Source organism: Prinia subflava, chromosome 3, assembly GCF_021018805.1.
Source record: "Prinia subflava isolate CZ2003 ecotype Zambia chromosome 3, Cam_Psub_1.2, whole genome shotgun sequence".
Lineage (NCBI taxonomy): Eukaryota > Metazoa > Chordata > Aves > Passeriformes > Cisticolidae > Prinia > Prinia subflava.
Genome location: NC_086249.1, coordinates 20,012,497 through 20,039,000, shown reverse-complemented (window position 1 = coordinate 20,039,000; position 26,504 = coordinate 20,012,497). Strand labels below are relative to the sequence as shown.

General features: G+C 38.5%; 1 protein-coding gene across 6 annotated transcripts in view; it reads right to left on the bottom strand.

The window, feature by feature from the left end:
• The window catches only part of SPAG17 (sperm associated antigen 17), a 91,816-nt gene extending 66,081 nt beyond the window's left edge, over positions 1–25,735 (bottom strand). Inside the window, exons 1-4 of one of the 6 annotated variants that reach the window (XR_010079965.1) lie at positions 25,502–25,724; positions 17,020–17,160; positions 16,168–16,227; positions 2,343–2,474 (exon numbers count right to left, since the gene is read on the bottom strand). Coding sequence is in view for 5 of the 6 variants with exons in the window: in XM_063394276.1 (XP_063250346.1) it covers positions 2,343–2,474; positions 16,168–16,227; positions 17,020–17,160; positions 25,502–25,594 (426 nt within the window). In the remaining variant the exon portion in view is untranslated. Of the gene's footprint in view, positions 1–2,342; positions 2,475–16,167; positions 16,228–17,019; positions 17,161–25,501 lie in introns of all 6 variants that reach the window. The other 5 variants (XM_063394276.1, XM_063394273.1, XM_063394272.1 and 2 more) reach the window with 5 other exon arrangements.
• Between the last annotated feature and the right edge of the window lie 769 nt (positions 25,736–26,504).

Sequence of the window (26,504 nt, the reverse complement as noted above, 5' to 3'; positions counted from 1 at the left end):
ACTTGACCTTAATACTTAAGAAAGTAAAAGCCTCTCCTTTCTTGGACTCTTTCCTTTTCCTTTCAATGTCATATTTTTCCTTCCCTACAAGGTGCAGCTTTTTCTGGAGTTCCTAATAATCCATTAACTTCTGAAATTTTGTTATTTTAAGCTTCACATTACAAAATTTTATTACCTCAAACAGTTTTCTAACTCAGAGACACCTCTTCTGCATAATATTTTAAATATAATACATGTGTCAATTTACAACAAGCTCTTGCTCCTAATGAAATACAAAAATTTCACAATGCCTTATTTTTGCTTATTTACATGATATATTAGTTCTGCTGATCCATTCTATTAGCTGATATCTATTTAAAAAAAACAAAACCCAAGGACAGATATGTTTGCTTTCTGAGAACTGATTTGCGAGTAAAATCCTGTTTTCAACACCCAGACTGTTGGCAACAGAACTTGTATTGTACAAGCTAGTTGGAAGGGATTAAAAACTTTATGGCAGCCTATTTAGAGATAGAACTCTAAATTAGAAGTCAGTTTCTTCCCACTCTGTACTACAGAGCATCCTCATATCCAAGAGCCTTCACATTCTTGACTCAGTCCTTCAACTGCTCCTTTTGTGTTTGCCTGTCACACATTGATAAAGATACAATTCAAAGGAGTTGACAACTTTTGCAGACAGTTTGGCTAAAACAGAGAAGTAACTGTAAATGCCAGAGACTCTTCAACCTTCAACATTGACTATCCTCAAATTAAACAGAGAAATGAAATTACAGTTACAAGACTAATTTTCCCAAGTCAAAGCTCTAGAGACTCCATTTTAATTTAAATTGAAGTGCCATTAAACTTCAAATTTTTTGACAGTTTACTTACAGGTATTGACTGCTAGGAGAAAAGCCATTTTTTCTCAATTCACTATTAACAAGCCATTCTATAGCTTCAGCCTCTCAATTTCTTTTTAGATTGAAACCCCATTATTTTGCCAATAATCTGCATATATTTCTGTCATTTAAATTATCATGTCCTAATAAATTGACTTCTGACACAATTTTAATGAATCACCTAGCATTTAATGTTTTTGTGATTCATCCACCAACTTCTCCCACAAATAAAATTGTTGATAAAGAAATTTACAGACTTTCCAGCTATACAAAAATCCCTTAAACTATTTTCTGCTGGCATCTTTTACATGCACAAACTTCATGTCATCACACTCCACATTAGAGTTTTTGATCAATTAACAGGGTAAGCTTACTGCAGCAATTATATGACTTTCTGATAATTAGCTGACTTTCTTTGGTTTCATGAATGTTGGAAAAGGACTATGGCAAAACCAACTGTTCAGTAAGTTGTTGAAATGCACCACTGACAACTCCAAAAGACATTAGAAATAGAGGTCTGATCTGTGATTCTGTGCAAGCTTGGTGAAATTCCTCCTAGAACACATAAGCAACCTGTTCGAGACAATACTGGAGTTAGTAGTGACAACCTTGGAGACAAATGGAAGCAAGTTTTGGGAACACTGGAAAATGTGGCATCCAGTTCTGAGAAGCAGACTTCAAAACATGTACTGGAGTTCAGGGGAGAGGAACATGCATAATAAAAAATGAACAAACCATGAAACATATTTGGGTTTGTTTAGTTAAATATGTAATAGATTTCTGTAGAATGGAGTGTAATGTTGCCTCCATCCACAGAGAGAACTGAAAAAGATTTAAGTGAGAGTAGGGTTGGTAGGATCAGAAACCTTTATCGAATGCGTGAGTTGCAGAGATGGTTCAAAAGTTAAGACTGATTGCCACAGAAAAGCAAAGATGCAGCACTGGAAAGTTTCAAGAAAAGGCTCAAGAAACATCTGTCAGGGATACTTTATGTAAATATTATCCTGCCTTAGTGCCGGAGGATGGAAGAGAGAACTTCTCCAAATTCTATTCAGAGAGGAGACTCATAGCAAGAACTCTGTCACAGTCTGCTCTGTGTCTATCCTTGATACCTCCCACATAACAACCTCTCCTACCTTTACTTCAGCAGGGATACATTCATGTTCCTAGCTCTGCTTTCAATTCGTCCTAAGACTCAGCTAAGCCATTACTAGGTCTCACTCTAGCCAAGACTTCTTCCACAGTATTTTTATTTTCTTTTTTTTCCCCACATTCTCACTGGCATTTGAGTAATTGAGAACTTCATCCACAAAACCTAATCAACATAAAAAACATTTCTAATCAGGTTTCTCTTTAACTACAGTTCTAGAAAGCCAAACATGAGAAGAAAGCTGAATTTATGGAAGTAACGCCAGAATAGAAGTGTCTTCAAAAATGTAATGTTCCAAGGGCATACTATACTACCTTCTTTTCTTCTTCTCTTCTGTTCAGATCCTTCTCTTTGAGACAAAGCAATTGAAATTTCAAAATCTTTCCAGTTAGTGTTACAGGAATTTCTTCACCCTGGTCCAGAAAGGCTTTGGCTAATTCCATCACCTGCAAAGGAAAAAAAAAATCACAACAAAACTACTACTTGCATAGTTTTAATACTGCACTCAACCCATATTTATTTGCATGCTGAAATGAGGAAGTGCTATCTCACATTGTATCATGTGTGGGTCAAAATGGCCACATTTCCAGAAAAAACAACATATCAGTAAGACATACCACGATTCTTCGGTTCCAAAGACCTCAAACAAAGTTATATCAGCTAGAGTATGAGATAAAACTAGAATGGAAAAACCTTCTATGATTTATGAGAAACTCAACAGACACAGAGTTCTCACAGGAAAATGTAATTTTCTTTAGGTTTTAAACAAAGAAACAACATTAAGCAACTACATATTATAAAGCAATAAATTAAAAAGCACGTAACAGATAGCAAATCAAGGGGAATAGTTTGCAGTACTGTTTACAAAGTGACCAGTGTCTGAGGGACTAGCCCTAAATGAAAGATAAAAACTTCTTGAAGGGAATTTGAGAGGGTCTGTCTTGGTGAAAACACACCCCCTCCCTGTGTAATTCTGATTCTGTAGGTATGCAGCCTAATTGGGGTGAAATAAGGCTATTGAGTTTTCTTAGGGTGATGACAGCAGCGGGAACATACAGCTGCATTGTCCAGATGTGTGGCATTGACAGGCTGTTTTACGACTATGTTTTTTACAGCTTGTTTCCACTAAATTTCATACAACTCACTAACATCTGGGCCGTTTTCCTTGGAGCCTCATAACCACTTTATTTACTGCGAAAAAAATAAAATAACATAAAAATACCGTTAAAAAGTTGTTATATGTTTCTTTTCACTTGTGTTGTCTCTGTAATAAAGTTCACCTATGTAGGAAGCCCTGTTGAGGAATAATATAACCATAATATTTTCTTACTTTTGTTTTTAAGCAACCATCAGCTTTATTTATAACCATGGGCTGAATTAGGTGTTACTCAAATGTTCTGACATGTTTCTCTTTTCTCCTCATGGAGCAATTACAGTTGGGCACATATGGTGTCAATTTTGCTTGCTAACACTGAGACAATGAAGGTGCACACTGCATCTCACTGAACTGTGTCTTGTCTAATGCAGACCCCACCATTAGCTTTGAGCTTCCATAGAGTCTTACCTAGTGCAGAATTTTTCACTTCTTACCTAAATGTAGCTACTAAAATGCTTCTCTGAATAAAGCAAAGCCAAATCAGAATCCAGACTATTTTATGCCAAATTATTTTTTCATGCAAACCAAAGCAAGGAGCAGGAAAATAGATGTCTAAAAATTCAGATTTTTTTTCCATGTCGCGTAACAGGGAGACAAACCAAAACATATGCATTTAAAAACCCTTGCAAAACAATCCTACTCCTGCCACACAAATAAATCTAATGATCTTAGCACACACAAATGAAGATTCATCACGATTAAACTGAGTTTTGCTTTGCATGTTTTATACTCAAAGTAAGACTGGTCACTAGCTCAACAAGCCAATGATAGAAGGCTTCTGGAAAGACCCACTGACATCAAAACCACAGCAGAAAATCAAGGACATGTTAAGAACAAGACTTAAAAATTACTACAGATGGTGGGCACAATAGGAACTACTAGGAACTACTATTAAAAAGAAAATAGGCACACAAATCTGTGCTCTGAAGGGAAGAGACTTTGGTAGAAATGCCACAGTAATTTCCCTTAGAGAGAAAAATTATCATAATTTTTTTTTTTTTTTTCAGAATTGATGTTAACAGCCTATGGAAAATGATGTTTCTCACTGGCCTAACGTAGATGAGTTGCACATTTCTTGAAACACAATAGAGGGGAAATGGAGGGATTCTGGAAGGATTCCTGAGAAGTGTATATATAGTAATCCAGCTCGATGGTAGTTGCTGATTTATTGTTCATGGAAGAAGAAAAAAATACTTAGATTCTTAAATCCTGTTCTTCCTGAGAATTTTAAAGTATTTTACCAGTCAAAAGCAATGGCTAATAATTATTCCTATTTCATAGATATTTTGTAGAATACAGGAATGAATGCAGACTTGATTAAGTAGAGTGGGTAGGAAGGACAATTTTTTTCATGTTAGCCATGAGAAGTATAACCAAAACTATTTAACAGGAATACATTCCATGGTTGTGGAAAGAGGTCACACAAATAAAACAACGACAGAATGAGTGCACTGCATTTGGCAATACAAAGAAAGCAAATATCTTTTCATGCAGAAATGTAAAATATGCTTTATACAGGAGGAAATTAAAACCAATCTTAAAGGTGGAACAAAGATCAATCCATGCACAGTAGGTAAATGAAATTCAATTTATTACACATCCATATATTTACTTCATCTGTGATACTGTTAATTATGCAGGTACCTGGCACGAACAGTTAAAAATCTACAGAGCCTCAAGTGAAAAAAAAAACCCAAACAAAAACCTCAAGACAAAAACTGGGTAGGAATACAGAAGGAAGTTTTTCGGATACTATGAAGTGGATTTGTTACAGATTGGCTGTATTTCATCCCACCAGTGATGATCTTTTTCTTATGTGAGAAACCATGGAAACTTGGATGGACAAACTCAGTTAGGTAGGGCCTCTTCTCCTTTAAAGCAAGAGGAAACTCAGCATTCCTTGCTCAGCAGGGGTCACACTGGTGAAGTGCAGAAAGGCCTTGGCAATGCAGTATTTGATCTCATATGGTGGCAGTCTGAACCACGCAGAGATTTAGCTGTCTGGTGCAAAGGGCATGTATTTCCAGCCACTCAAACACTGCATGAGTGCTTGTAAGTGACCCTACACTACTGACAGATGTCAGTGCCACTGAGATAGCAGATAGGTCTTAAAGTTAGGGAAACATTTAACGCCAGAGTCTTTGTGCTATCTTTCTTTGAAATGCCTCTTTTTCGAGATACAGAACCATTGTGGCTGCCAAATCATAATCAGAAAACCTTTCAAGAAAGATGAATTAGATTATAAACTTTTACAGCTTTATTACTACCTAGCAGCAGTAACATTGCTTGCTATGAACAGTAGTCAGCCCACTTCACAGTACAGCTCTGCCATACCCAGAGTAAGCTTTCTAAAGCCCTGTGTTCCCTCTTGTTCTTGAAACTGTGAGAAATCCAGACCATCACGTATGCCTCAGACTCATATAACACCTCCTAAAAGAAACATAATAGTTCCTAGAAGAATCAAGTAAAATCCCTTAGCTGCTGACACAGTTCAAGTTAATTTGAAGCAGGATAGTCATCAGTCAAGAGGCTCTGAGGATTACACAACCAAGTTGGTAATTACTGTTTAGATGTATTTTCCTGAGCAAAGTAATAAAAGGAGGAGAAAAAAGTGATCTTGACTTATTACAATATGCTGTCAGTCTTATGAGTCCTTCACAAGGAACTTTTAAGACAGACTAAGGCACAAAAGCTGCAGGTGTCATACTGCTAATTGTTTTTTTCTAAAGAAGACTTCTTTACACATACTATTAAATATTTCTGACTCTGCCAATGTCTTTTCATTGACTACAGCATACAAACATTTTGAAAGAATATCAGGAAGGATCTGAGTTAACAGAAATAACTTTTTTTTCAAATGACACCTCCAGTGTGTTGAAAGAATTCAGTTTCTCATATTAGACCTAACTTCACTTTAACTCTCAGAACCTCTTCCCATCTATGATGTTAAAAGACCACTTGCTTAATCATTACCTTTCACTAGTGAATTAATGACTCACAGTTCAAAGAGAGCCTAAGGACTCACATAAAAATCAATAAAACAATTGCATACTTGAGCAGAGCTCTATATAACACTTGTGTATCCATAAGGTAGACTGTAAAACCTACAATAAGCTAATCTGTGAAGATGTATTCGAGAGAATGAAAATAATTAAAGTGGATTTGATGACTCCTTATACCCCATGGAGTCTTTTTCAACTAAACCCACTAAAATGAAGCAGTACTGAACAAGCATGAATGCTGTTCATATGCTAAATATCTTCCTTTCTATTGTGAGAATATTTCTTAAAGCAGAAGATCTTCTTTACTTCTAGCTTGTACTCTAGAAAAATTACTTTTCACTCACATGAGTGAGTCTGGTTTTTTTTGCCAAAACACAACACAGCTTGATCTGGTTAGCTGAAACCTATTAGAATTATCCACTGTAAGAAAGTCTGTTCTCTAAACCTCTCTCTACAGAAAATCTGCAACCTGAGGGGATATTTTAACTGATTTAATCTCAGGGATGCTCTACGAGAATTTTCTAACACACATGTACAGCATTATGTCACTTAATGTTTTAAGAAATACAGAAATGGTGAATAACCTAATTTCAGTAAAAATAAGAAAATACATTACCTAAAAATAAGGAGGGCTTTATTAGAGAACTCATACAGGAGCTCTCACCATCGAGGATGTGCTCCTCCCATGGCTCCCTGACCATTAGCTGCTATGAAAACCAAACTGCTTTAAGGGATATGAATATCCAGTGATTGGAAAGATCAGGCATTAGCACTGCTATCTCAGGAAGGAGTTCTATGCACAGGGAAGGTTTTCTCATGTGACTTTTCATATATCTGTTTTCTTTTAACACTGACTGGGGGGAAATAGTTGAAACAGCATTTAAGTGATTTCAGAACTTCTACAGAACCCAGACCCTTTTAGAAAAAGAAGACAGGCCAGTCTGTTGTGATTTGTGCTCAGATGAAGGAATATATTGCTATGATCAAATACTGAAATGTTTACATTTCAGTGGGATGAATCTGCCCAGAAAATCTTTCCATTATGGCACAGAATATTTTAAGCTTCTGAGAAGTAAATTGTCTCCAGCAATTTCAGCCAACTGAATCTACACAATGAACACCACAAAGCTAAAAGATTTAGTCATGCTTCACTAACATTGCATCTGGCTAGGAAGAGAACCCAATCAGAGGTGGAACAAAAAGATTAAAAAACAAAATTGCCTCATCAAACCTTGTGCTGGCAGAACCCATCCAGCTGCATCTTGACAGAGTTTCTAAGACAGAATTATTTGGACCAGGTAGTTCCAACGGCCTTGGCACCACAAAACTGGGCAGGATCTTTCCACCTTGGTTGGTCCAGCTTTGCAATAGGGCTTTGAGCTTTTTTTTTTTTAATTTGGTGACAAAGGATTCTGGTATTAGTTGCTGTACTTGAGAAAAATGTCATACACTTTGTTGTCCTTAATGAACTTACTACAGTCCCTCAAAAACTTTGAAGACAAAAAACCAGAAGGCAGCATTGCCTTTGGCTACTTCAGAGTCCCTCTAACTCTTCAAGAATGACATTCTCATGTGACATAATCGCTGTTTCCTCTAGTTACACAGACATCTCAACAAAACCTGCACAGAAAAAGCAGAAATTTGCATGTATGCAGGAACTCTTGTAACTTCTGAAGCAAACCCAAAGTCTCACCAATGTTCTAAAGCAGATTTTAGGTAGGTAGATGAATTTCAAAAGGTTATCAATTTCCAAGAAAATAAATTGCCAACAATTTGAGTATTACATATAGCCTCAGGTCAAATAATTACAACTAACAGTAATAAAATAATAATGCATGTTTCTAAAGTCCTAGCTTTAGGATTCTATGAAGAGTCACTATTCTGAAATGAAACTAGAAGATGTGCACCTCAATTGCCTCATGTAAATAATAGACCCCCACCTCTCAGATTTTAGGAAACAAAACTAGAAAAAAAAAAAATTTCCCTGCTCAAACTCAAGACTTTTTCCCCGCAATTGTAACATTTAGAAACGCTGGTACTTCTTAACATGACACATTGTTCCTGGAAAGGGATACTGAACTGGAGACACTTAAACTGACTGTGACCAGGTACAATTTATGGAACTGCCTGGTTCATAGCAACAATGGTTTCCTCTCCTGGAATAATTAAATCTCAATGGAAGGTGTACAGTTTGATAACTTAAAGGACTACACAGGCCACTTGATCATGCAGTGGCATCAGATGCTCTGACAAATGGCAAAGGTTGATGCAAAGACATGCTAAACCTAAATTAACAATTCTTTCCCTAACATCCTTTTAAGTAGATTGACCTAAGTACTGGGAATCAGCAGGCAGAGTAAATCCTCCTCAGAAGACACTAAATATCTCAGGTAAATATACCACCTAATTTAGTGGATCATTTATAAAACATCCTATATTCTGTATATAAACTGGTAGGAGCTTGGTAACAGATAGAAAAGAGCTGAAAACAGATGAGTAGATAATGCCCGCAGCAGGATTTAAAGTCCCTTAACCTTCCCTGAAGCCGGTACCTCCCTAAAAGGCATATTCACTTTACAACAATTCCCAAGTGTACACATTAAACCTCTGTGTATCCACACAGTGTAAGGGCCAAGTCCTTCTGCAATAAAATTCTCTTCACTTGCATACACATGATACCACTTGACAAAGGCTGACTGGAGAACTGCTCCATTTTATTATGACATTTAGGAGAGCAGTACAAAATTTATTTTGTATTGGAATGAAAAATAAAATTAAGTCTTTCTATCCTTCTAGCTGTTCAGCATGACTGCCAAAGTTGTTTCTAGTGTCAAACCCTTTCATGAAAACAATGACACCAGACAAGTTTTGGCTCCTGAGCGGTTCCATTTTACATCAACTTCTAAAATTAATTTTGTTCCATTAGAATGAAAACAAAATCTTTCTAACTTGTATTAGGAAAAGAATTCTATTGACATGCGTACATAGAGTGAGAAAGTTTGGTTTTGATAGGGCTATCTTTACTTTTGAGAAAGCCTAATCTTGACCATAACCCTTGTTATGGTGTTGTGTCATAATCTATACACTTACACAAAAATAGGAAAGCTTTGATTAAATGTTTCCACAAGAAATAAAAAGGCTTTCTTAAAACCACTCCTGACAAGCATTAGGTTGCTAAACTCTTTCTTGAGTGTGTTTCTATTACTGAGTTTGCTCTTCTCCCAGTGCTAGACAACTCTTCTGAGCTTGTACTTGGTGAAAATAATCCTCCCCATAAGTGTTACATCTCTGACATGAAAAGTCCCCTTTCACATCAAGCAAAACTCAACATTTTTGAATTTTCAACGCTAGGATTTACTATAATGAACACAAATAAATGCATACTCCACGTCCCTAGTGCTACCCTCATTTTTTTTTATTTTTCTGAAGATATTGTTAGATACAACGATGAGAGTCTAAAAAAGGGACATAAACAATAGAATGATATAAGGTAATAGAAAGGTATAAGGTATTTAAGACCTACTGAAGAGAGGATATGAAAGATATTTAGATAAATATCTATTCTTAATTTTTAAAAAAATTAGATTCATGCCATCGGGGTGGGTAATAGAAGGTAGTTTTGAATAATTATACACATGCATACACATTTAAAAACATGTATTTAAATACATCTATTACCTAACAATAATTACATATAATAAAATAATATAATTATACATAATACAATATACAAATACATATAACACTTCATAATCTAGTAGGAGCATGTATCCTAGGAAACACACACTCAGTTCCAATCTAAAATGGACCTTCTCTCTACATCATAATGTGAAGAGCACTTCAAATAATCTTACCAGCAGCAACTCTTACTTCATAAGTCTACACTACACATTTCTAGCAAAGCATAAATTCACAGGAATGCTTGGAAAATGCTTTACATCCACTGCTTCCTGGCTAAATTTATTTCACCTTTTTTGACTTGGGCTTGTTAATTGTTATGTTTTACTATCCTACAGAAGTTCTTAATATCTTGGTTATATATTTTGTGTTGGAAGTGACAGAAGAGAAATCTGTTTCATGTACACCCAGAAAACTCAAGGATTCTCCTGTATCTGCTACAGCCCATTGCCTATTAAAGCAGGAAGTACTGTGGACATTATGCAATTTCCCAAGGATTATGGCATCACAATTTTAGGGGAAAAAACAACAACAGTAACAACAAACTGGGGAAAAAAACCCAACCAAAACATGTACAAAATAAATAATTTTAAAACAATAAGATTCTATTTCTAACCAATTACCTTCTAGTCCTTTAAATGAGCTGTACAAAGCATGAGCCAATTAAGATTTAAACGCAAGCACTCAACTCAACTGGATTTTAATGGCAAAACTATGCACGCTTGGCAATAGAGGGATCTAGTTTGGGGATCTCTTTGGTTTGTTTATTAGAACAGCACAACTAGTTAATATCTCAGTATGCCTGGTGATAAGAATTGGCTGTCATGTATCTTGACAGTAAGCGTGGAGTTTCTCCTGCTTTTATCTTTCCACAGGTTTGAGGTTTCTGAGCTGACACTGCTTCCCTGTTGGCAAGGAGGTAAGATAAAGTGAGGTTTTGTACGAAAACAATCTGCCATGCAGATCTGGAACAGGAGAATCAAAGAGGTCCTGTGTTCACCCAGTGATGACAAAATGTAGAATGATTTGTAGTCAACATTTTGTTTTATCTTCTGTTTAAATATTTACAGTTACAGCATGTGACTTGAAATCTAATGTTTGCTTGCTCATCATCTGAATATCAGAGATAATTCACATAAAACCACGTGGGATTACAAGATTCTGGATAGTGTAATTTAAAAGTCACCACTATTTCAGGCTCAATGAAGAATGGAAAAAAATAAGAGGCAACAGATGCCAGCATAGATATGGATGAGTTTATTTTTTAACTGTGTCAGAGAAAAAAAAATCATTAACATGGCATTGGTCTTGTATTAAATTGAAACAACAGAAGAGTCTATCTAAATATAGATGTAGGAAAAGTAGGGCTAATAAGTAATTATTCTGCTCTGTGTTCAGAAAAACTCCACGGATAATATGGTTGTCTCATTTCATTAAAAGCAATTATTTACAGCTTCATCAAAAGTTGCAAAAAGGCAGCTTTTAAAGCTAGGATCAGTAGACCTGGAAAATGTAATTAAAGTAATAAAATCAGGTAGCTGAGGAACTCTTTGGACTACAAGTATTGACTTTAACCAACTCTTGGAGAACAAGGGCAGTTTTACAGCAAATAAAAGAAAATATCACACCAATACTTTAAAAAGGGAAATTAGAATAATGTATATACTGGCAATGTTGTGCTGATCATTGCAGAACAACAAAGGAGATGTTATTTCCTTAATGTCCTAAAAGAGAATTCAAAAGATAGTAAATAGGAGGGTAAAATAATTATCAATTCTATTTTGTTCTCTTAAAGAAAAAAAATAAGGAGGCCCTTTCACAAAGAGAATAGCTTTCTATAGCAAGGCTGCAATTCTATTTGAAACAGAAAATATGATACAGTGAAAATCAGAATTCCCTAAACTCTGTGGTCTTGGATAGGAAAGAAAAAGAGGAGGAAACCGGCATCATTGCGTTGGCATAATTTAAACCTACACAGGGTGTAGGTTTAAAAAAAAGGAAAAAAAGTTATTTGCTGGCAACTTTCAGCTGCATCAACCACTTCCACTTCCACATCTGAGGTCCAAAGCCTAGGTAATTCATTTACCTTTTCCTTTCTAATATGAATGTCTTCTCCAATCACCTCCTCCTCCTACCTCCTGCAAGTTAGGGGAGATATATATACATAAAATTCATAGATACATATATTAATAATAATTATACACACACACATATATATTCTGCTATGCCCAGGACCTTTTTGAACTTGTATTGACCTATAATTGTCCTCATGGAATCATAAGTCTAGGAAGGAATGCTAGAATGCACTGCACACTGCTCCTGCTGCCTCCCATCCTGAAAATGCAGGAGGTGCCAGTAGAGTTAGTTATCAACCTGGTGATTAACAGCTGAGAAAAACTTATTTATAACTGATTTATGCTGCTGCAGTCTCATGGAATTCCAGGATGAGAATGGGACACAATTTGCATTTGGCATCTGATCTGATAATATTGTAGTTCGGCAACTACAGCAGAAACTTTTCTGGGAGAAACAATGACTAATATATTAATTCTTGTCTGGTGGTAGAATAAAGATTAATAGTTTTAATTACACCATTTTGGTTATACAGGATGACTCGTCCCAGAGATGAGCCAGAGCAGCATGGAATGATGCTTCTGTTACAAGATTTTAGTTCTGCCAACTTCTCAAGCACAAAGACACATTTTAAAGGCAACATTCTGGAATCCACAACCAAACAAAACTGCTCTCATCTCTACCAGTTGTGCTTTTTTCATCTTTCCATGAACCTTTTCCCCAGGCAACTCAGCTTACCTGACAGAACCACAAAACTCTTCCACATCTCTCTCATTCCAATCCCTCCCTCTCTCATGGCCATGACCCTTATTCAACTGTTCATTTCGAGCAACACTATCCATCTTGTTCCAGTCATCTCATGTGAAGGGGCTTCATGAGCCTCCATCTGCTTTCATAATCACCATGGTATTACCTTGCAGCTCCAGCTTGTTTCCTTATTAGTATGGGACATGATTCCTTCTCAGAATTTCCCAGGTAACACAAAGGCAACTTTCTGTTCCCTGCCCCAGTAAGTCCAACAAAACTGCAAAATAACTCTTACAAGAAAGAGAAATGCTTGAATAGATTTTCAAAATTCAAAGTTTGGAAACTAGAACACTTGTAAGTACTTAATGAGCACAGTTGCCTGTCTCAAACACTGTTAAGGCTATAGAAGGATTTTGCCGTGAGATTAGCACAGAAGGGAGTGACAGGATGGTGCTAGTTCCAGGCCTGGCGAAGGGAAGATCTGGCTGGCACATCCTGGGTAACATACTGGACAAAAATTCCCACTGTGGCAAACTGTGTAAAGAGGTAACTGCTCATAGGCAGATCACCAGTCAAACAAACATCACCCCAAGGTTTGGGAGAGATGGTATCTGCGGCCACCAACGGCCACCAAAGCCCCACCTAAATATTCCCCTGGATACCTGAAACTTGGAAGGTAGACAACATAAGATAAAGGTGGTACTATTGTCCAGGTGCTAGCTCAGACCTCAGGGGAGGTTAACAAAGCCTAGGGAAAACAATGTATCACTGGTAATGGACACAAATGGGGAATCTATGTGCTACAAGGTCATCCAACTCAGCAAATGTGCTGAAATCAGCTCCAACTGGATAAAAGGTAATTCTGGCATGGGAAGGTTGTGAACACTTATCCCAGAAACCCTGCGACTCAAGAGAAGAGGAAATACTGAGTATGCAGAGTAACCAGCATTAGAGGTGAGGTAATCATTTAACCAATAGCATAAGAGAACTGTGTAGCCAACAAGCATTAATTCCTTTGTTTGCTAAGATGTAGAGATAATGAAAAATTTTGAGTGACCTTGGGATCCTCCTCACCAAAAAGTCCGGAGTGGAGAAGGACTAACAGGATGCTGCTGGATCCACAGGTGGTGTAATTTTCTACTTGAACTCTCTCTTTCTCTCCCCTCTTTTCTATTTCTACTTCATTGTTAAATAATATCTGTACCATTGACTTTGGCATGTGGTCTTGTTTGCACCTTAATTTGGGCAGAGACGTCTCCCGATTATCAGCTCTTAACAACACCATCATATTTAGTAGTGGCAAAATAGCTAATTACACCCAATGTTATTAACCTTAATAGAGAACTGACCCAACAAACAGGTGTGCAAACAATAAATATACACACCTTGCTGATAAAATACATATATTTTTAGTTGTAGGTCTTGTTAGAAAAAATTGTACATGATAAATTATGAAATCTGTTGATATATTACAGGAAGCATAACATTTTCCCTTTTATATATAAGAGAAAAAATTAATTCCTCAGCGTTTTTAGGAGAGAATAAGCCTATCATCATTCAATTATGTGCTGGAATTAGTACAAAATGATCAAGCAGGTCTCCTACCCCCATCAAGTCATGTAAGAGTCAAAAAAGGTGTTAGACACCTAATTCTCCTGGATTTGGAAATCTTTTAGTTACGTTATTTATAAACCCTGCCCCGAGCCTCTTCACTTTGTACAATAAGAATGATATGAGATACAAAACAATAAAATGATAGAAAGCCTGAAGGGGAATAACTTAGAGCAGACAGCAAGAATTATTTTAGTATTATATATAATTAGCTTGCAATGTCTCATAAGCTGTTTGTTAAAGGTTCTTGACTTCTAGGCACTGCAAACTGCTGCAATGAAATTTATTAAAACTCCTACACTTCAGTGGATGCAAAGTGTAAGACCAATGGCATGGATAACAATATTACTACTAACACCAATAATAACCACATTATTATGCACGTCATTAGTCCTAAATTCACACACGTGTACATGTCATATGTTCAAAGACCATTAAACGTCAGGAATCTCACAGTACCTCTAAAAATGAATATGGAAACTTGTGGAAAGGGCAGCATGTTGAATCCTGCCGCAGAGAACTGTATGTGGCAATGGTAGAAATGTTCCTCTCAGAAGAATCTTTCATAGCCCTGTGTTCTGTGCCAACCCTGTATTTGTTTATCTTTGCTAGTGGAAGTGGTGAAAGCACTGAAAACTTTGACTGCTCAAACTGCACATGGAATGTATGTGAATGTTCAGGAATAAACCCTGCCCAGAGAGGTGGGATCTTAATGCTGTGGCAACATGATCGATCTTTTAATTTGCTACAGCCTGAACGGAAACTGAGTCCAAGCAAAAGGTCAGAACAGGCATTTTATATTCTGTGTTAAAGGAGGAGAGGAAAAAAATGTCTTTGAGGAGTAAAGTAAGTAGCTAATGAGACACAGCACTGACAGCTGGAATTTAATAAGTGTCCACTTCACAAGCAAAATTGCTCTTAGTAATTAAATACAGCTATCACACAAAGCTTCTGCTTAGAGCTAGGCTTCAAAATCCTTCTGTCAAGTAGGACTGAAGAAATTTTACATACCAGGTAATATAAAGGTGAGTCTGCATGGGAGGCTAGTCCTAAATGGAGAGGGGTAATTGCATAAAATTCACAGTCCTGTCAGTGGTAAATAATTCCAAAGGGACTTGTTCAGATAGTAGCCTGGCATTACTGAAAAACAGACCGTAGGTAAAAAGGACTGCTATAAAGTCCACCAAAACCCGAGACACATAAAAAGTTTATTAGTCATTGCAGAAATAAAACACAAACAAAGTCTTTTTAGAGGGATCCAAAATTCTTTACGCTCCAGGTCTGTAAGGACCGTAAACTCTACCTGAGAAAATTTTAAACAATCTTCTAATTAATAGCAGGATTTTATCACCTCTCACAAGCTGTAAGTAAAACATTAACAGGGTAGGAGGAACTGTTCTTTGTACTAAGCATGATTCTAAACCCTGCTGGCATAGCCCATTAGATGAATCAGGTTGCATCAAACTGAGATTAGAATGGGTACTAGCACACAGAATAGTGTTTCATATAGGGGACTGCATACCCATAAATGAAGGTATAAGTTTCTAAATTATTGGGAGCATCTAAGACAGAAGAGTCTGATAGGTTTTCTGTAATTTGAGACATCACCATCAAAATATGACCATGTAATATACCCTTCAATAATGAAACTCATATCCCTGAAAACATGTTTTGATCATCACTTAATCAGCAGTCCAACAGAATATTGCTGGTATCACAAAAACCAAGCAATTAAGTATCTAGATAGTTGAATGTTTTTACCAGCTACATCCAACAAATTTGCATTTACTCAAGAATGAATAACAAAACCACATGGCTGTACACACTTCAGTGTAAAAGAGCACTGGCTCTGCAATACATATTTTAACCTACCTCATAGAACACAGGCACGTTCTTAGCCTTTTTTCCCTTTTGACCCCCAGATTCTGCAATCTGCAAGTAAATAAAACATTCTACTGTGAGAAGATTTTATATTTACCCGAAGTACTTTACTCATCATTCCCTTTTGCAAACACTACATTCATGATCCAAAACAGTGAGGAATCATCTTATGGCAACCCTGTACCTTAGGGAGGGAGGTTTTTTGATCAGCACCTTGAAGAAAAGTCTGAAACAAAACTTCATCTACAGGGAGCAGGGCAGAGCAACTTATTCCATAAGCTTTTCTCCCCATTTTAAACTCCTATGAATTAGAGCAATGAAGCTGGTAAAATGTACAGAGAATAACTCCTATGAGGAGTGGATGAGGGAACTGGGGCTGTTTGGTCTGGAGAAATCCATTTCTCAGGGGAGACCGTATCACTCTCTACAACTCCCTGAAAGGTAGCAAGGTGGGGATCAGCCTCATCTCCCAGGCAACAAATGACAGGATGAGAAGAAATGGCCTCAGGCTGTGCCAGGACAGGTTCACGCTGGATATCAGGAAGAATTTTTTCACAGAAAAGTTTGTCAAGCATTAGAATGGGCTGCCCAGGGAGGTGGTAGTCACTATCCCTGGAAGTATTCAAGAAATGACTGCATGAGGCACTAAGTGCTGTGGTTTAGTTGATAAAGTGTGTTCAAAGGTTGGACTCGATGACCCTAAAGGTCTTTTCCAACCTTAATGAATTAGTGTAATTTTTGAAACTTCCACAGAGTTTCTCATTACCAGAGACCAAAGAAGGCAGGATCTAGAAGTGACATCAACTGTTTGGTCCATGATTAAAAGTTACTTTCTTGGAATACCTGTCTGTAAATGTCTTCACGCGTTACCACGCTGAAGAGCTTTCGCAGTGGCACCTGCACAGCAAGAGCCAGGGCCTGGGTGTGGATTTCATCCTCAATCCTGGTCCCAACAATGAAAGCGATGCTAGGCTTCCAGTCATCCTACATTCCAAAATAAAATACTTATGTAAATATTTATATGAAGTAAATATGAAAGCTCACGCCAACAAAACTTCTTCTCTGCAGTTGCAAAGAGTAATCTTGCAGAGATGACTTTTAAACATCACTGTATTAATCACACTGGAATTGCATGCAACCCGAAAAAGCCCCTCCTACTTTGTCCCAATTCTTTCTGCCATCAGGTGGCAGCATTATGCTATGGAAAACACATGTGCTTACCAACAGCCTTAAACCCTTTTGCAGGCAAATGATGCATTGGCATCTCACAAAGATGTACTAACTTTTAAGTGGCATTTGCAGATTTGACAGTTCAGGGAGCAAACAAGAAGTGAATTTTGAATGTATGTATTACTGTGATTATTTGACGTAGAAAAAAACCCCAACAATTTTTAGCTCCCTCATCTTGTGAATTAGATAATGCCCAGATACATTGTAGCATTATTTTAATGATGTTTTATGAAGGTATATTTATGCATAGTATGACTCCTGCAGGGTTTCACTAAATATTCTGAATCAAGAAAAATGACTTACCAATGAAGAGTTGTACACTACAATATTAAGTTAAAAACAGTTTTCAAACATTTGCAGTAGCATACACATTACTGTAATGTAAAAAAATGTTTTAGCACTAAAAAAATGCAGAACAAGAGAAGACTGGAACACTTTATTTAGTGATGTACATCCACAAAAGCTTAAAAATTATATAATTTAAGCAACTTTTACTGGTACTCTCTTTCATATTCCTACTGAAATCCTTTTTGCAGAGTGAGTCGCTATCTCGAGCACATCTACATCTCACTCTAGAGTATTCTTTATTAGTGATGGCTGAACTAGGTGCATTTGTAATGGTTGTGATGTACAAGAATCACCAAATTTATTTTTTTCAATGCATATCTGCATGTGTAAACTGCAACATTTCAAATGCAGCTGCTTAAAGGTAAACATGAAAAGTTTTAGTCAGATCAAGGCAGTCCCATGAAAGTCACATTAATCAGGACCAGGCTAAGCAAGTCACAGTCCTTGCATCATAGCAAGGAAAGATTTTAAGAGATTTAAGGCAGGGTGGTAAATTTAGGATATTGAATATTTTCATATATTTATATTACATACAAAGTCCTTGAGGAATAGGAAAAAAACCTGAGCTGAGTAATGGTAAAAAAGGACCATTCTAAGAAAAAGACTCAGATGGCAAGAGAAGCATCTTCTTCCAGTTTTATAGTACCCTTCTTCATTTGTTCCTTTTCTTAGCTGGTAAAAAGCCTACCCAAATGTCTGCAATTTAAATAACTGATGGCTTAGGATGGGAGAAAGCCACAGGTGACTTAAGTTTCAAAACAGTGTATGCTTGCATGGTGGGAAAGAGTTTGTCAAACACTTAAGGTAACAAAGGATAACATCACATGAGTATGCCCCATTTTTCTAACCACAGAATATTTGGAAAAATAAAAAACATGTAAAGATCACCTGGCTCATTAAGTGAAACTGCAAGGAGTTACACATCAGATAACTAATCCAAAAGGGTGCCTACAGCTCTATACATCATGAACTTCCTTGATAGTTTATTGCAGCACAAAATAAACCCCAAGTCTTTAAAACTATGAAGTGCTGGAGGGATTAAGCACATCACTGATGCTCTAGGAGTGTGCAAACATGGTGGAATTTATGAGTGTCTGGGGAGCAGACACTGCTCATTGGAGAAGTGACAGCAGTAGTGAGGACTGCACCAAGTACACTGAATTTAATTTGCCACTTTTAAGTCTTTCCGCCTAAAGCTGCAAGATAGCTACTGGTGCACAGCACTGCGAAAGAGCTCTAGGTATTCCAATATTGTCAACATGCACAGGAGTTGTAGCTAATCTGGATTAAAGCTATCACTGGATACCTGCCAAGAGTTGGACAGTAAAAACTTCAGCATTCCTTGAACAGCAAGTATTTAGATACCCATACTTGTGTGGAAATGGATAATTTTCTAGGCTCTCAGAACTGAGATTGAAATGTTCTCATGTGGCAGTATCCTGGTGTTCCCAGTGCTGACCAGCAGACATGGAATCTTTCGAATAGCCATCTACCTGTGGCATGAACTAATAGAGCATTTGTTATCACTACACTGCCCACTTCAGTGAGGACCACCAAGAGAGGGAAACAAGGTCCAGTAAGTCCCACAGAGAGATGCTGAAAGCTCAAGAGCAGCAGGAATCAGGAATGTCAGCTTCTACTCAGGATCCTATGGTAAGCATGGTCCAGCAGCAATACAGAGCTTACTCCCACAGATTCCTGCAGTTCTTCAGATATACAAAAAATATCTATCAGAGAGTTCTAAACCCCTGTCTTATGCCTTCTTTAGTTCCTCCTTAAAGCATGCTGATAGCTTGCTGCCCACAAATTAAACCTGCTTAGCACTGATTAATATCACTGCAACTGCAATGTCTGTGGAACCTGTCTTCCTTATCATCCTCTCTCTCCTTGATTTTTCCACCCCTTGGTCACAACTGTTCCTGGTTAATGTCTCCTTCCTCTTCCACTCTTTGTTCCTCACCTGGGTTACACCACTTGTCTTAATGTTTCCCTCAACTGTGATTTGCTCCCCAGTTCTTGTCCTCTGTCTCATTTTTCAGCTAGTCTCCAGTTTCATTATCTAATCCGACTTCAGGCTTTCTCCATCCTCAGATTCCTCCTCCAAATTCTTATCCTCTAGCCCATATAAAAATTCTCAGGTATTTTCAGAGTTATGGTTGAGCCTCTTTCACAAAAGTACTCAAAGTCTTTCTAAGACAAGAGAATTTTCCTTATTTCCACTGTGGTGCCCACATTCTCAGCAGCCTGTGACAAAGCATCAAAGCAAAACATCGGGGTAGGTCCTGCTCGTGCTAAATGAGTATGAAAAAAAAAAAAGACTTATGCAAACAAAATTATCCAAGTCCCGGTTTTTGTTATCCAAGAAGAAATTATCATCAGTGGACCACATCTTCTTCCCACTGAAAATGCTCTGCTTCAAAGAAACAAGGTGATAAAGCTGCTCCACAGAGCAGCTATGAGAATATTTATACTATAGGCAAACCATTGGCTAATACATTAAAACAAAAGACATGGTATGAGCCTCTACAAGATAACTGAACTGGTAGTGAAAATGATAACCTTACTTAATTCTACAGAAGTATCTGCAGCTCAATACAAGGTCTTTTGCACAAAAGTTTAATTATAATTAGATACAGCCTATACCTCCCTAGTACTAAATGAAGAAAAGAAACTGCTTTTCTAAAAAAAGTGCAATGCCTGGGAATAAGAGCTGGAAGTAGCTAGTAAATATCCAAAGCAGCTACACACATCTTCACAGCGAATAATGATCTCGACTTCCCGGAGTCATTAATAGCATGTCATCTATTTCTAGACTGACTGGTTTTGAAGCCCTTAAAGATCATTTTCCAGACAAGAAAACATGAATTGAAGTCAATAGTCAATGTGCAGCAGAAATACACAGTTTAAGGTGTTTAATTGATTAGACTGTTTTCTGAGGTTAAAAATCTAATATTTTTGCAATGCTGGCTGTATATTATCGATCCTGTAACAGTATCCTGAATGTTCAAGGCACTGAAAGGACAGAAAAGAAACAGACCCTGCTTCTACAGCTCACCACCTAAAATCACAACATAAAAATGTGAAGGAAAAGTAGTAAAATGTATATGGTTACTTTAAAAATATTTTCTCCCTCAATATACAACTGCTCCTCTACTTAGTTTTATTCTTTCAAATGTTATTGTAGTATCAAGCCTTGAGAAAGGATCTGAAAGAGGATAGATTAGTGACCCTAAGGCTACCTCAAATGACATTCCCAGCTTAATGAACAGGATAGAAAAAACCATAAAAATAACTACTGGAAAATCATGGAAACAGTCTAGGGAGGTTGCCACTGAGAATTTAACATGAGCACTACAGACTGCACAAATCAGACCACAATGCAGGGAACAGATATCCCATAGAATCAACAACGCTGGTTCAAATGTGAATTTTAAAAAAGTTGAAGCTGGAAATGTGGCATTGGCAACTGAATACTGTTCAAGCAACCTGAAACACACTCCAATTAAGGGCAGGTCAGATGGCTCTCACTGGAAAACATCCAGTGACCACCACTGTTACAAATGACACTGTCCTGCTTTTCAAACTCCTGGCCATGTCAAGAGTTGAAATGCACTGAAGTCTCTCAGTATTAGAAATAACCATCTGTGTGGGAAACTTCTGTGTCCCTTATTGGAGAGGCTCCAAATCTGCAAGATCAACCTAATTCTGGAAGCTCCATGTAAGCAGCAAATGGTTGTCCAAAATCCTTGCTTTCACAAAACACATGAGGTGCCTCACGATTTTGCTCTCAAGGCTCCATTGTGTTCCTCTGTAAAGTTAATTTTTCCAATGTTAAAAACCAGCAGACATTGCCTGTACATCTTCATCACAGTAGTATTGGAATAGTATAAGTGTGTTAAGAAAATATCTAACTTTAATTCACATTGAAGAAAAAAGCAGATGTAGCACAGAATTTTTTTTTCCTCCTTTTTATACTTATCTTATTTTCCCTGCTTCATTTCCCAGACACAAAAGACCAGCAGTTCTGGAGAAGACAGTTGAACAAGTCAGGTATATTGTTTATTTTTTCAGTACCAGTTTCTAGGTCTCTTTGGCCAAGAAAAGCATCAAGCAGCCATTTTACCCTCCTCCCATTCCCAGACAAGATGGGTATCTGTAATTTTCTTTTTGTGGTACTGAATGTTGTGGGGTTCACTGGTTTTTGTTTGGTTGTTTTTTTGGTTATTTGGTTGGTTTTTGTGGGTTTTGTGTTTGTTTTGCTTGATTGTTTTGGTTTTTTCCCTTAGGACAACAACCAGCAAGTTAATTTCATTACAGCATTAAAGAATTTCAAATTTACCTGTAAGAGCTGAGAAGAACCATTTGAAAATTCAAACTTAAAACATCTGAGCATCAAAAATATCAGTGATTTATGAACAATTAGAGTAGTAGCAACTCTAGCACCCTTTGCCTTCAACAGTGAGGGAGCTTGTACACCAGTAAATACTACTGGCATTACTTGGAAAGGTTGTTTATCAGGAGTTTTGTAGCCTTAAGGTAGGACATCACTGCTTGGAAATCTGCAGACCCACTTTCATTACCTGTTGATTGACACACCCACATTTACTAATGCCTTTTGCTCTTAAGAGCCTGAGCTTTTGCTGTACAACATGGGCACGTGAGAGAGTATCAAAGCTCAACAGAATGTTAGTTTTTCTCTGAAGAAGAAGTCATATGAATAGCAATCAAAAGTGGAGCTGTCCTAGTCAGAATATTTTTAGAGGTTTCACAAGGTTTAAGTTCAATTTTCAGGCCCTACAATGCCATTGAAATGAGAGAAATCATACAGATGGAAAGTCAGCACAGAACATGGCTTCCAGCTGCTATGCTTAGTTATACTAGTTAATAAGAACAAATAATAAATGACAGTTATTTCAATTAAGGGCTGTATTTGACCAGAATTCACCTTTCACTTAGCAAATACCACCTTTTAGCTACTTAACACATGCTAAGTTTAAAACTACTTAAGAATCTTAATTTATATCTTGCAATTTAATTCTGTAGTGAACCCAATCAAAATAGATGATAAATATGTGAAGGCAAATACAGTTTGCAACTCCATGTTCTTCTGCATAGCACATTACAAACAAGAAAGATATACATAAACTATAACGTGGGGCTCTGGAAAATCCATATTTCCTCTGTATGTGTTATTAAGTTGTGTGTTTGCCAGTTTTCACAGTGCATTTAGTAAAAGCAATTATTTGCTTAGTAAATACCATTTAAATCATATTTTAGTTAGTATACCCGTTCATAAAAATCTTAACAGCACTGGTAAAATGCTTTTCATAGATTGAACTAATAAAATAGTGCAAGTCATAAACACATTAAAATGTGGAATTTCATCACTCAGTCTATCTGGTACGATTTAAAACCAGTTCTAGTAAACTCCTTTTTCCTCCAACAAAGGGAAAGAATATTTTTCAAATTGATACAAGTAAAAGATGTAAAAATTCTTTACATATGAATTATGAAGAGACATTTATTTACTTGATAGGAGTTCCTGTCATCTCCCAAATCATTTCAGATTCATATGGTATTTCATATACAATACTGAGGACGAGTGAGAAATAAGTTTTGTGCAGTATGTCTGGTGAGATCTAAAATTCAAGCTGCTCAACACTCTCTTTTACAGACTGCTTTCAGCTCCTGAGCTTTATATATTTGAGTTTAAACTTCATACGTTATATGATTACTGGTGTAGGGTGCGTGGGGGAAGGGAAAGTGTGGTTAGACTATTTGCAGAATGAGATTTGATTTTTAAAAATCATGTTTATCCTTTAATAAAAACCCCTATGTGATTAAGTAGTTAAGATATTCAATGCCCTCTGTGTTCAAGAGGAAGGGATTAAATTTGGCAGCAGAGCTGTACTAGTGTCAAAGATTTGCTTTTACAGAGCATGTTTATTTACATTATGTACACCCACATTTGGCCACACTTGATGAATCTTGATTCACACATGCTCAGAAGAGATTTGCTGGCCTTTGACAATTTTGCACCGAGCGTGCTCTTGCCCATGGCTGTAAGAGCTGAACAAGAACACTCCTGGCAGTAAGAAATTTCAGTGGCTGCCCAGCATCTCAGAGAGCCCGAGTTCAAGCTGACCACAGCAAGGGGACAGCTTTTCCCAAGTTCCCAAGGCTCTGTGAACAGCACGGCAGAGAAAGTGAAATTAGCTTAACTGGAGCAGAAAGCAGCTAGATGATACCAGAATTACGGAAACAAGGAAATCTCGAGTCAGCCCCCATGGGTATAGGCATTACAATAATCTTTAATTAGGCGATCACATACTTCTTCCTGCAGAATTCTTGCCCTATTCAGTGAACACTCAACATTTTTTTCCATCTGCCTCAATGTGTGGTCCAGAAAATTACCAACTTTGACATTTCCTAAATTTTGAGCATTTTATTTCCTACCTTTAAAAATACTTCAATTAAATGGTTTGCATTTAAGAAATGTAATAAATTACATGCAGAGGCAGCAGGGCATACAAAGCACTTTGTTCAGTGAATTCACTGCACAGTATCCACAGCCACAATAAACACCACCATAAAAAACCATAATCACTAATTGGCACCTTGCTATTAAGCAGTGGAGGAAGACCAGGAACAGAGTAGGTGATGGAGATTAAACCTTCACCCCATTCTTACACTTCAGGGAGGTTTCCCAAGGGTAGGGACAAGATTCACAAGTAAGAAAGGGCTCAAGCACCTTAGAACTCTACTGAAAAATCTGTGTTCTAGGGAAAAATGGGAAACAACAGCCTAAGCTATTCAAAAAGTAGTCTTGTTTGGCTAAGCTTGTATTATATAGCTACTACCAAATAAAAGTAAAAGCAAGTAGTAAAAGCAAGTAAATATTTAAGAGATTTTTGGACACCTGTGGCTTTTTCAGGGAAAGCAATTAGCCAGTTTAAAAGCCTCCCCGTGAATTAAGTTTCTCATATTTAACTAGTGCTGCTGGCATATTATAAAAACAAACAAACAAAACAAACAAAAACCTCCCATAAACCCACATCAGCTGAAACAAAAAAAAGGTGGTGGGTTTTTTGGTGGTTTTTTTTTTTTTTTTTCTTAATAAGGCACAACAGGAATCCAGAAAACAAGGAAGCCACCCAAGCAATTTATCTCACTCGCAGAAGCCGTGCTAGATAAACACGTGAGATAAATATTATTGTTTGCTAAACTACCACTCTACTTTGAAACTGAATTCTCTCTTGCAAGTCGAGATTTATGAGAATTACATTGCTTACACAGAACCTGGAAACCTAAATATGCCTTTAGATCCTCACACTATGTAAAAGAAAAAAAAAAAAGAAAAAGAAAAAAAGTATCTTTTAGCTGCACTCAGGCAGGAAAATTACAGCCTCACATTTTCAACGCTACGGTTAATGCTGTGTCAGCACCTCCATCAAACCTCGCTGTTCAGCAGTTTATAAAAAGTTCACTCCGAGCCGAAACTTGGCACCCAGAGCCCAGAAAGGAAAGTGCCGAGGAGAGGAGGAGCAAAGAAACCCGCAGGGCCACGCTCGGTGGCGGGGCAGAGGGGCAGGGGGGCTCCGCCGCACATCGGGACCGTTCTCGGCCCTCCCCGGGGCTACCCTGGAGCCCCCCGGAGCCGCCACCCCCGGGGCGGGCGGGCGGCCCGAGCCGCCTCCATTCCGCTCCCCTTCCCCTGCTCGCCGGCCCTGCCCCCGGCTGCCTTCACCTCCTCGAGGCGGGCGGACACCAGCTCGGGCTCCCAGCTCGACACCACGGACGCCGGCGAACCCCGGAGGGACTTGGGCGCCTTGGGGCCCATGGCGGTGCGGCGGCGGCAGCGGCGGCCCCGCCGGCCCCACGCGTCGCCCCGGAGACGGCGCCCGCGGGCGGAGCCTGCCCGCCGGGGGAGCGCCGGGCCCGGCCGGCGGCATCGCTCCCACCGGGAAAGGCAGCTCCCCGCCGGGGGAGCTGGGCCTGCTCGGCCTCGGGAAGGCACATCGTCTGTAAATGTCTAAAGGGGGTGTCGGAGCATGGAGCCAGGCCCTGCTCGGGGATGCCAAGGCACAGGACAAGAGGCAGTGGGCAGAAACCGATGCGCAGGAAGTTGCACCTGGATATGAGTGTGAACTTTGCTGTGCGGGTGACGGCACACTGCAAATGGTTGTGGAGCCTCATTCACTGGGGATAGCCAAGAACCATTTGGATGCAACTCTGTGCCATGTGGCTCTAGGAGCTCTGCTCAAGCAGGGAGGTTGGACCAGATGATCCACTCTGGTTCCTTCCAACCGGAAGGATTCTGTGTGTTCTCTTGGGGCTTTTGGGTACTTTCATCATCATTTTTGGGACAACGAGCCACCCCCATCACGGCCACCCGAAAAAGCCTGGCCGAGGCCGCGTGGGGAGTGTTGGGTTGGCACATGGACACCAAGTGACACACCTCATCCCCATGGCACCCAGTGAAACACCTCATCCCCATGGCACCTAGTGACACATCTCATCCCCAGGGCACCCAGTGACACATCTCAACCCCATGGCACCCAGTGACACATCTCAACCCCATGGCACCTAGTGACACATCTCAACCCCATGGCACCCAGTGACACATCTCATGCCCAGGCCCCCATGGCAGCACCCGTGGCGGCTCTGGGCGCGCCCCTGAGGAGGGTGAAGGAGCGAGCTCCGGGCCCAGCAGCGGGGCAGGGCGTGCGCAGGTGGGGGCAGCCAGGTCT